General features: G+C 40.7%; 3 protein-coding genes across 3 annotated transcripts; all 3 read right to left on the bottom strand.

Moving 5' to 3' along the window:
* Window positions 1-927: 927 nt before the first annotated feature.
* On the bottom strand, window positions 928-4,755 carry LOC131795766 (uncharacterized). The gene is made up of 3 exons (XM_059113378.2): window positions 4,660-4,755; window positions 2,613-3,938; window positions 928-2,098 (listed from the first exon to the last, which is right to left on the bottom strand). The coding sequence occupies exons 2-3, from the start codon at window positions 3,930-3,932 to the stop codon at window positions 1,124-1,126; spliced, it is 2,295 nt and encodes a 764-aa protein (XP_058969361.1). The 5' UTR covers window positions 3,933-3,938; window positions 4,660-4,755; the 3' UTR covers window positions 928-1,123.
* Window positions 4,756-5,394: 639 nt separating this feature from the next.
* On the bottom strand, window positions 5,395-7,479 carry LOC131795767 (probable palmitoyltransferase ZDHHC24). Its single transcript, XM_059113379.2, has one exon. It carries the CDS (start codon window positions 7,426-7,428, stop codon window positions 6,574-6,576), a length of 855 nt encoding a protein of 284 aa, XP_058969362.2. The 5' UTR covers window positions 7,429-7,479; the 3' UTR covers window positions 5,395-6,573.
* Window positions 7,480-8,344: 865 nt separating this feature from the next.
* LOC131795771 (protein-tyrosine sulfotransferase) lies at window positions 8,345-10,457 on the bottom strand. The gene is made up of 2 exons (XM_059113392.2): window positions 9,102-10,457; window positions 8,345-8,576 (listed from the first exon to the last, which is right to left on the bottom strand). The coding sequence occupies exons 1-2, from the start codon at window positions 9,929-9,931 to the stop codon at window positions 8,378-8,380; spliced, it is 1,029 nt and encodes a 342-aa protein (XP_058969375.2). The 5' UTR covers window positions 9,932-10,457; the 3' UTR covers window positions 8,345-8,377.
* Between the last annotated feature and the right edge of the window lie 1,005 nt (window positions 10,458-11,462).

Genomic DNA, 11,462 nt, shown 5'->3' with positions numbered 1-11,462 from the left:
AATCTGATTTTTTCCACGATCCATCTAGTTCAAGCGATACTGAGGTGGAATTTAGTCTTGCCGGCGCCGTTCAGAATCCTAGATTTCGTTATTCTACATCGGACCAAGAGGCGTTATCCGATGGCGAATCTTCGGGTGTGGCGTTATCTTCGAGAGCTGCTTCAGGTGACTCCATTTCAGGAAATGTATCCAGCATTCAAGAGTCTAATGGAGGACAGGTTGGAAAACAGAAAATGACGAGTTGAGACAAATCCGCATGAAATGAAACCACTCTTGCAATGATAGATGGCTAATATACCAAATAATCCTAATGTTTTATCAATTGTCTCATTTCTGAAAAATTAAACCATGTACGAGAGAATCGGATCTTACCTAATATGTTTAGGTTAAATAAAGATGTTTTGCCCACCAGAAAGCAGTGGAAAATTAACAAGCCTCTGAAGTTTGCGTCGCTTACGAAAAAAATACTCAACACTATTCCTCAAGAAAAATAATTGCTTTTATCACAGGCGAAAAAACTCAAATTATCAAACTCTCACACTCGACGCCCGTAGCTAACATTTCAGGGGGAATCAACGATTTCGAATGCAACGGCGTATGGATCGTGAGCGAAAAGAAATTTCCTGCGGGCGGCGAAATGTCTTAAATCTGTCAGGTCCTCAGTCAACTGTAAATTCCTTAAGGTCCGTTTATGGATAAGCTAATGAAGATGTGGCTGCTGACACGCTGACCAGCTAACATAGAAAACCCCATACAAGGAACAGACTCTGTGAGGGGGAAGGAACACGAAATAGCCTCATTTACCGTTTCATTTAAAGAAAATAATAAAATTCCATCAGTATTTAAATTTGCAATATTTCCAAGTTTTCCAGTTACATCAAGATCTGAAAGACAATCCTACAAAGTAGCAACAATAAACCTCTTTATTTATTTCCTTTCTATTTAAACAATATCTCTAATTGATAATTAGTCCTTAATTCTCATTATCTATCTATTCGCTTGTCTATATTGACAGGAAAAACATCTAAAATCGAGTGTGAATGGGTCGAGGTAAATGGTCAACACTAACTTCCCTCGCGTCAAACATCCCACGGAAATAAAATGACCCCTTGCATTTAACCTGCTAATGCTTAGTCAGTCTTAGTGCTGTGACAATGGTAAAAATTGAAGTGACACAATGGTGGGAGAGCCAAATGTTTCCTTTACTCTGTGACAGAGCTACAAGGCTACTTCCACTTGTTTTGAAAGACCACACGTCACCTCGATATACCAAAGTCGACTTTAATTCAGAATCCACGCGCCAGAAGTACTTGGTCTGAGGCTCCAGAGTGGTCTTCAGGTGTAGGACATTCCCACCATCGACGACCGATCCAAGGTACTCAGAGGAGTGGCGCGAGGCGCTGCTAACCCTCTCCTTATCAGTTCCCAAATAAACATGATGGACAGACGCTCCGTATCCATTCAGCCACATAAGAGTGTCCCTTCGATCTGGTCTTATCTTTACATTATTGTCAGGGGGGACAGGCGTGCTTGCCTTATACAACTGCCGTCCCGGTATCCAGTAGTGCGTGAACGCGGGGTTATAGCTGTAGGGTCCAACGTTGTGCTGTATATAAGTAGAATTGGAAAGAGGTCGAAAATCGAAGTTATCTGGATCGACCAACTGATCTGTAACTTTTCCAATAACGTTGAACTTCACAACACTCCCGGCCAAAGGATACAACTCTCCCCCGTGTTTGCCACCGTTTGCCTTATCAGCTCCGTTGAATAAAACTACAGTTCCGTTGTTGATCGGAACAGGGTTTTCGCGAACATAACGTAAAACACACAAGGAACATTTATCACCTTGGTGGTCACCGTCTCTCTCATTTCTTTTATCAAACACCAGGTTGTGTTGCACTGTGTGATTGTCTCCTTTTACCATCATGCCATTACATTTCCACACCACGTTACTATGCATTGTTCCATCACGTCCAACCGGCAGAGGTGGTTGTCCGTCAAATCTCACCCCATACTTAGGACTAGAATGCACCCAATTTTGCTGGAGAATTGCATGAGTTTGCGATTTGATTTGTACTTGAACGTGACTGCCGTCATGCTGAAAGGTTATCAAAAAACAAAGTGAATGAGCACCGAAAGATAACGTAGACAAGAAATTCATCCAACCCTACCATATGTCAAATAAAAGACTAAAGCACTTCAAGACTGCAGAATATTATGGGTGGGGGCATATGTTTTTAAATCATAACAGCGACTATATGTGATCGCAGATCCTGCCTAAGGTTCAAGTACCGTGAAAATGCAACGTACTGCACTTATCAAAAGTAATCGTCAAGCTGCCTAGAATTTGAATGAAATTAATCCTTTTTTATATCTATTAGACTGCATTCATTGGAATCAAATGTCTTAAGGACTTTCACCAATCAAAGCTCCATTATTATGGCGTCAAACTCAAACCACAGGTGACGCCAGGTTCAAAAATGTAACCCTTCCTACGGCGGTAGTGGGCGAGCGCTGTCACTTCTGGGCAACCATGATGGAGACAGTGATTTCGTTCCCCATGATAATGTACCAATTGAAATACGTCTGGCAAGGAAAAGAGAAGTAGTTACCTGTATAGCACCCCAGCATTGATGATGCAAATGGTTAAGCCGCACTGTAGGCCGCAAACCAGGTCTTATGCCACTGCTGGCTCCGTTGTACCGCAAGGTGTTTCTCACAAAAATGTCGCCAATACCTCTAGAAATAATCGTGCCTAGCCCTCCACTCTTGTAAACCGTGTTTGCTGCAGTCCAGTCGTTGTATTCGAACAAGTTGTTTTCCAGAGTCGCATTCAAACCGCTGAACTCTAAGGCGGCGCCATCGGTACCATAGAAAGTGTTGTTAAAAACCGTTAATGTATTGAAGGTAACTTTCTTCGTATTCGCGTTCATTTTAGTCCATTCAGCAGGAGCAGTGTCACCAAGCATTCGTCGTGTATACGACGGGTAGCTGAAGATGATCGAGTGGAAAGTCAAATTATTCACTGCATTCTTTTCATCCATTGTGGAAGCCCGTAGCGCTGTCCCAAAGAACTTCAGCTTCTTAAAAACCACGTGACTACAGTTGGTAATGTTAAATGCGTACGTCATAACCTTCCCTCTGACGTCACGTCCTTCTGGGGATTTGCCATCTGCCGTCATTACAAATAGTGTTCTAGTAGTTTTGTCGTAAAACCACTCCTCGGGTTGGTCAAGAAATTCTAACTTGTCTTCAAGGAAGTATTGATTGGCTCCAGGAACGAACTTTATTCGACCGAATGTGTCCTTGTACGTGAATGATGCATTCCCGGGCTTGTGGCTTTGCACTATGGCTGTGAAGGTATTAAAACTTCCGATGTTAAGAACTGCCATGGCACCCGTTGCGTTCAGACCGCTTCCAGCCAAGTCCTTTGAGCCATCATCGACCATAACACCTCGTGTGGACAAGGTGGACGACTTCGCCCAGTAACTGGCGTTGAATACTGTCTTGTTGGACCACAGTGCGTTTGGCCAGCGTGCATTTGTCATCATCTCGCCGTCGATAAATAACTGCCAAATGTCTTGGTCTATGACAGCCTTAAAAGCGCCACTGTCATCTTTCACCCATTCTCCCTTTGGCTTTAGTTGGACAGTACCATCAATGATCGGATATTCGTCTAGGATTCCCCGTATGATGATTGGTTTTTCAGGGGTACCATGTTTGTTCGTGACAGTCACGCGTTCTAGGTAACGCCCTCCAGGAATAACGCATTCATCTCCCGGGGCAGTAAGCTGGTCAACACACGATTGAATGGTTGTAAATTTCGACCGAATGGTTGAAAATGCGGACGAGCCTCCACGAGTACAACCAATAAACAGACTACTCACACAAAAAAAACATAGTAATGAATTCTGACTTGTACCGCGGGCCATGATTTCCTGAAAGAAAACAAGATATTTTACTGACGGTACGTTAATGTAAGGTGGTTAATTGTACTTGTCTGCCCGTTTTACACTTTCATACTACAAAATAATGATTTCACCATGTAAAGCAAATTGTTTAATTTTTCAAAAAAGCGAAGAAAACGCAACGTTTTTGTCTATCACCAAAATCTCTTAAAGTTACCTCGGTGATGAGTCTGTTTCGACCGAACCCCTGGGTACTTTTAAAAAGTAATTTACCAAATAGAGTCAGTGCAGGTAATTTATGTCTTATTGTGCAATTGCGCTCATGCGTGCATTTGGTTTCAAGTTTCAAAATTCATTAAAATAAGAGAAAAAAAACCTATACGCGATATTTAATACTGAGTACGGTAGATATCTCCCAACCAGACTGCATTATCATCCTTCTTCTGAGGAACAAAACCGAATCGGTTTTTTCTGAACTAAAGAATGATCCTTAGCCGGTTATTCTAACATGGCCATCGGTCCTTCCTATGTGATTTAAAGAAAACTTTTGCGCTGAAAATGAAAATAAGACACTCTTCTCTGGATAAAAGCTTTAGTTTCTGAATGGGCCCCAGAATATACCCTGATGTAAACATTCCCCTATATTGTGATATCTTGTGACAGGTAGAGGATCCGAGTTGTGTAACATCTGACCATATGTGAAGGGGCAAATGTGTCACAAACACAGTTTTATACCTTTAGTAATAGTTACCTTCGATTTTCGGTGGAAAGCAAGTGCATATCAAGAATGAACGACCTGACTTACAGATTCTTACCTCTGTGTCGTTGTTCGTCGATAGGTTCAACGATGAACCAGTCGCGAACGATGAAGTTCCACGCCCGTTCGGGGGTCTGGGAATGAATGAGTGACTGCATGACCAGTGTATAATTAACCAGGGTCACGCGATCTTATCAAATTTCATCACTGTTTAAGGAGATACGTTTCCCCTTATTTCAATCCATTGTGTACAAACTGTCTGCTGCTGACAGTTGTGATTCATAAGGTTAAAAATCTTTTTTCAGATCAGACCTATCAAATAAGTTGACAAGCACTTTTAAGTTTCCACAAAGATAGTCATATTTGGGGGTTAAAGCTCTACATCAAAGACAGTACTTTCTTTTCATGTGGGCAGTGGAGAGCGGGCAGGGAGGGGGGGGGGAAAGAGAGTGAGAGCTAAAGAGCAATATGCTATTTGCTATGGGGTCCAAAAACTCCAGTTTAAGGCATTAACCCAGTACACAATAATTAATCACATTAACACTTTTGATGCCACATAAAGTCTCAAACTACAGACACATTCAATTTCTTGTTATTCATCCTGGATCTTTAATGGACTCAAAGCCACCTACAACACTTTGACTAAACAAAGCTTTTGTTCAGTCATCAAACTCTAGCAGTCTCATTTTCTAATAAATAGCTATTCAAAGTTAAATAAACTCAAAGTGCTCAAAAAAATAATACAATATTTATGGCTCCAACTACAATGACATTGTTCAAACACTGGGGTACCATAATTTATGCACTACAATAAGCTCTATTAATAATCTTCCAACATTTTTCTATCCCAAGATCCAAAAGGAGTCAAAGTTCGTGTAAATCCCAATGGGCCAGAGTGTTAAAACCTTACATCAAATAAGAACATTACAGCGAAAACTAAAAAAAAATTATTGATTACAAAATTGGATTACTCTAATTTTCAAATTGGCAAGCAGGCAATTTTTGATGATCCCCAAGAGGAATGCAAACAAGCAGTTTGCCTGATAATCACCTGAGAAATTCTACTGAAGCAACTATCCTCCTTGTATTCAGTGAATGTTGTTGAATAATCCTGTCTGCTTTATCTCAGGAATTATTTGACAATAATCACTTTGCCTTTGGAACATGAATGTTGATTACAACAAACAGTTGTTGAAAATTATGTTTACAGTCTGAAATGGTACAACACAGGATATCTTGTGGGCCAATTCAAAGTTTTTGGATTATTACACCTATGATTATGCACTACTTGAAAGTTGTAACCTGAAGTTGTTGAGGAAAAACATAAATTTACAGCTTCAAAAGAGTATATCCTTGTTTACACTACCAACGCATTCATACATGTAAGTGAAAACATTACAATGTACAAAAGATATACAGCTTTAAGAAAAAGCACAAGCAAAAGGATTAAAAAAATTTGATCCTGACATTTGTATTTCTCAGTGTTATTCTAGAATAGAGCATGCATGGTAATCCAGAATTGTTTTGTTTTTACTTCACTCTCTGATTAGTCTAGATAACTCTCATAGTAGGAACTTGAAGTATATCAGGACTGTTACATCTTTTTCACTATGTTTTCAAGTATTTGCTTTACAGCAAAATTTTTATGACTGATAGTGGTAAAAAGCTAAGTTTTGACACTCAATTTAAAATTGTCTATTAAGGCTATGCTTGCCCTTATAGTTGCAAATCTAGTGAAAACCAAGCCTTACACCAAAGGGGGTGCTGAATGATAAAATCCAAGACATGTAAGATGCTGAGGCCCTTCTTTTAAAATCCCAGACCAGCCACAGAACTCCTTAATTTTGTTTCAAATATTACCAGGTACAATTTGGGACATTAAAATGTTGCTTTAGAGTTACACGACTCTCAGAGGTCCTTGCTTTCCTGAAGATACGTTTTCTTGTAATTTGTCCCATCTCCTGGCAAAAGTGAACTTACAGTGGGCCAGATCCAAGCTAAATACCATTTCTCTCCAAAAACGTCCAAGAAATTTTGCTTCCAGCCGAGGTCATATTCTTTCTTTTTCTTCTTTCTCTCATACGAAGTCTGACCGCGAGAAATGATTCTGATCTGAAAGAACAGCATGCCACTAAAGAGAATGAACGCAAAGATAGAAAGCCCCGTCATGAAGGAAATGAAAAATCCGTAAAGAGTCGTGTATCCTAACATCCACATCAAGATTGGAGTGACCATGGTGAGTACTGTTGCAACGCTGAAACTGCCGATTTCCGACGTCACATATTCGTGATGAAAAGCATTGGCATAAAAAGCTCCTAACCAAAGGTACAACGCTAGAAACATGTAATAGCGATAGTTCCTGAAGCCGACACACTTTCCGGCAAATATACAGTGGTGATCTCGCTTCAAAACACATTCGTTGCAGACTTGGCAATGATGGGCTCTTGGAGGTGCGTTCAGTTGACAGAATGGACAATAAGTCCAGCCGGGCTTCAATACGGACGGCATTCCCAGATTCTTTCCTGTTGTATCCGTTGTGATCAGAAAGAAAAAGTTGGCGAACACATTCAACCACAAGAAAAAACCGCAAAACACGTGTAAACACCACCATGACGAGAAGGGTTCATGGTAAAGCGGTAGGACAACAAATAGTTCAAAGAGTGCAATTACCCAAAGCATAACAATCATGAATAAGAATGCTACATAATCGGATGGTTTCTGAGGAATATACGCTTGCAACCAACTCTTTTTACTCTCCATCATCGATGCAAATTTTAGCTCGACGCTCAGTTCGGGCGAGAGGAAAATCAACGCCTAGACGGTGCAAGGGGTATTCAGCGGACACGCATTTAGAGCTAAATTTGTTATATAAGCGTCACAGAAAATTGCAGGACATTTCACACGAGAAATAAATGTCAAAAATGACATACACAATGTTTCCCGCGCAAAATGTACAAATTATTCAGCTTCCATAAGGAGTGACTATTGATGACTTATAACACCCCAAGTCAGCCTGCTTTATCTAGAACTAAAAATGCTACCATCTGTTATTGGTGAAATTTTAACGTACAAATAAATGCCGAGTCATGTAAAAAGTGCAGAACATAAATTAAAATAAATACCTGTGTAATAAATGCGTCCACAGAGGTAAATATTATTATTATCATTCGTTATTTTTTCCGTCAGTTATATATTTTTTTAAATTTTAAAAAAAATCGCCAACTCCAAGGAGTTGATGTCGAAAAGTTTGTACCGACGTCTCCTTTTTTCCCTGAACTTGTAACTGACTTCTCCTGAACTTGAAATGAGCCGTGTCATTCTGAGATTTATACAACATTATATCAAGAGCTAGTGAGGTTAACAACAAGCCACTGTCTGACAAAGGAGCCGGCGTTCCCTCCGCCAAAGAAAACCAGAGTCCAGAGAGCGGTCGGAAATCAAGCCCACGGAAGGGAAGAAGGGGAAGAGGGTATAGTCACAAGAAAAAATGAACCACGGGGGGGGGGGGGGAGGAATTAAATAAGGGGATTATAAGACATATAAGAGATAAGATAAAAAATAGTAGTGTAGATGCAACTTGCCGAAGTTGCAACGTCTCTGATAGGAGGGGGTAATAGGCCTAGAGAGGAGGAATTAAATAAAATTATAATTAAGAATATAATGATTGCTTTGCGTTTTATTTGAACTTGTTTAATTACTTTAAATGTAGAGATTAATTATTGTGTTTTGTAACGACTGAATCCATCTTTCGGTAATCAGGCCACTTTTTCCGAGTATCATAGCCAAGAGTTCTCATGACAGGAGCAATTCTGTTGGTATGTTCCATTAAAGATGATGATAATCTTTCAGACCATTTGTACAGTGCTCTCAAGTTGACAGCTTCTTTCACTTGATCTGTTGACTTTTCAAGGCTAAAAATTATAAAATATAGAAACAAGCATAGGCATAAATAGGAAAAGCAAGAAAAGCGATATGTTTTTTCCCCTTGTTCCTTTCCCCTTGCGCCTTAGGAGTAAGGGCACAGCTTCAGTCTTCCTACAAAACTTTTACCAGAACCACTAGCTCACCAGAGAGCTTTAACTCGTGTCAAATGATCTCTTGGCTCACCAAAACGCGAAAGGAATTTGAACAAGCCAGAGTCGAACAAACGCACAATGATGGGGATAAAAGTATCAAGGGGGCTTCGTAACCCTCCTCAAGCCCTCTCGATAAAAACACAAAATGAGCGGGATCTGAACGATTCAGCGCGTAACTCAATAAAATCAAATCTTCGGGCGCAGTGATTCTTGCGCAAATGGTAAACTTTTAACCGTCAGAATTGGGAAGGATGTCGAGGAAATACTGAGACTGGAAGATTCTCATAACTTCACTGCTGTATACATTAAACACATCAGATATTCGGACGTTTTTTCTGATTGATTAATGGCTGCTTTTACCTGGAAAGGATGACACCTCCTGGTTTCCCTATCATAGTTTCATGATGGATCACTGCGTCATTCCAAGAAACATCCAAAAATTCCAGGATGATTTCCATGCTCTCAGTAGGGAACAGCACCAAATGCTCATAGGGGATTCTCAAACATCTTGACTGACCCAACGCTACACATTGAGCGTTCATCTCACCTGTGGCATCATTCCATGTTCTCAAAAGGATTTCTGGACGGCGATTGTTGACGCCACGAATAACAACTCCTCTCTCCATTATGGAGTGGACAACAGCGCGTCCGTCTCTTACCATGAAAACAAATTTGGATTTGGGAAATATTCTGGCTAGATAGCTAAGATTCCTGAAAGTTAAGGGATCTTTGTTGCACAATCGTGGCGCGGGATCTCCATGTTTAGCAACAATTTCTCCTATCAGCACCGCTACGGCGGAGTCCAAAAGATCTTGGGTAACGCCAGCTTCCTCTCTTCTCTGTTTTTCTTCCTCACTGACAAGGCTGAATATCCTTGAAATACCAATGAGGATTTTCGGAATCACCCTTGTCTCCTGCCCGCATCTGATGTCGGGATGTGCATCTAGCATAGCTCTCATGAGAGTGGTTCCGCTTCGCGGAAAGCCACCGACAAAAATAAGAGGAGTAGAACGGTCCACGTGATGTAATGGAGGGTGACCATTATTTATCATCGATACAGTGGGGAAGTCCTTGTTTTCTTCATGTTTACAGGACCTCGATAACAGCCTTAATAAGAAGAGGGTCATCAGCGATAAAAGGCCGCATGCGACTGCGAAAAATTTCCAAAGTTTCCGTTGTGACAAGTACATCTTAGCAGTAGTTCAAACATCAAGCGTTTCGATGTCATAAACGTAATTTTAAGAAGTTTGCAGCAGTAGATTTGAAAACTTACCACTATAGCGCAGCAGATTTCAATTAGGCTACCTTTAACAGTGTTGAAATCCGAGCGGCTATGTTCCTTCTTCTTCTCAAATGATTACAATGGACCCATTTCCAGTGGGGTCATTGCATTGAAGTCGAACTGGTGCACAAGACAATAATTAATTTTAGCCCATGGACTCAGTCTGGCTACATTATCACCGACAAGAAAAGGTTGTGTGATTCTGATGAGTTCAAAGTTTTCGATGGAATACTGACGCAAACTCAAGAGTTCCACTGCGGATTATTTCAAAGGGAATCCAGCTACCGCAGCAGATTTCAATTAGGCGACCTTTGGCAGTGTTGAAATCTTCACCACTTCTATCTGACTTCTCTAATTAATTCATTTTTCTTCAAGCGTCTTTCTTAAACAAAGCGCCGTCATTCGCAGGAAACCCGTGAACACCTGTCGCTAACCGATCCAGTTAGCGCGGCATAATTGAAACTTCAATTTGTTTAAAGATATTTGCGATATATTCAGAGGTTTTCGTAGACATCATTATACTCCCCAGCTGGAAAGACGTTGATTTAAATTTGTAACTTCAGCTGTTGCTTGGTCACATACTGAGGAATGGTTTGCGAAGACAATAGGCAACAGGTTACAACGCTGCACACAACCAAAATACAACGTAAATGTTCTGTCGATGGCTGTTTATTGAGAAAATTCGCTTTAGGGGGCCTTGGCACTGTATCCAAAACACTCCACTTAATTTCCTTGGAAGTTGATTATCTTACGCTTACAGAATGACTCCCGCTCGGAGTCGGACTAGAAAAAAAGTCGTAACGAAGAAAACAGCCTCAGAGGGGTTATGGCAAAGAGCAGATCTGTTTGGAGTTGGGGGAAAGTCTTTGAATTGGTAACCGTTTCTTTTCATATTTACTGCATGTGTCGATGTAAGCTTATATTTAAAGTTACACCCTTCAGCGTGTACACTCTTTTTTGTTATGTAGAAATAACTACATATGCATCTGCATGCAGCCGTATTTTTATTGGCCAATCTCTTCGCCTTTGCCAAAGTGCACTTCACTTAACTCAAGAAGCTAGAGTTGCTCTCGGCTACGCCTCGAGCAACTCTTGCGCATTTTTCGTGCTCTCCAAACTTACCGTGTGCTTCACATCTTCAACCCGATGGTTAAAAATTGTTTTTCTCGAGGGATTTGTTTGCTGACGTCAGGAGCGTGCACAATAGGAATATGAAGCAGTCGCTCACGGAATTGAATTTGATTAGACAAATTTACGCGCTATGTTATAAACCAGTTTAACCCTCAGTAGAATCAAGTGTTCTGATTGGCTCCTCTTAAGCATCGTTCCCGGTCCCTTGGCGAATTTCTCGACACAATCACATACAAACTGCTTTGTCAATGACGGTAAGAATTTTACTCTTTCTCACTTCAACAAAGCGTTTTATCGAATAAACTATT

The sequence above is a fragment of the Pocillopora verrucosa genome, chromosome 4 (genome assembly GCF_036669915.1).
Source record: "Pocillopora verrucosa isolate sample1 chromosome 4, ASM3666991v2, whole genome shotgun sequence".
Taxonomy (NCBI): domain Eukaryota; kingdom Metazoa; phylum Cnidaria; class Anthozoa; order Scleractinia; family Pocilloporidae; genus Pocillopora; species Pocillopora verrucosa.
This window is presented reverse-complemented; position numbering and strand designations above follow the sequence as displayed.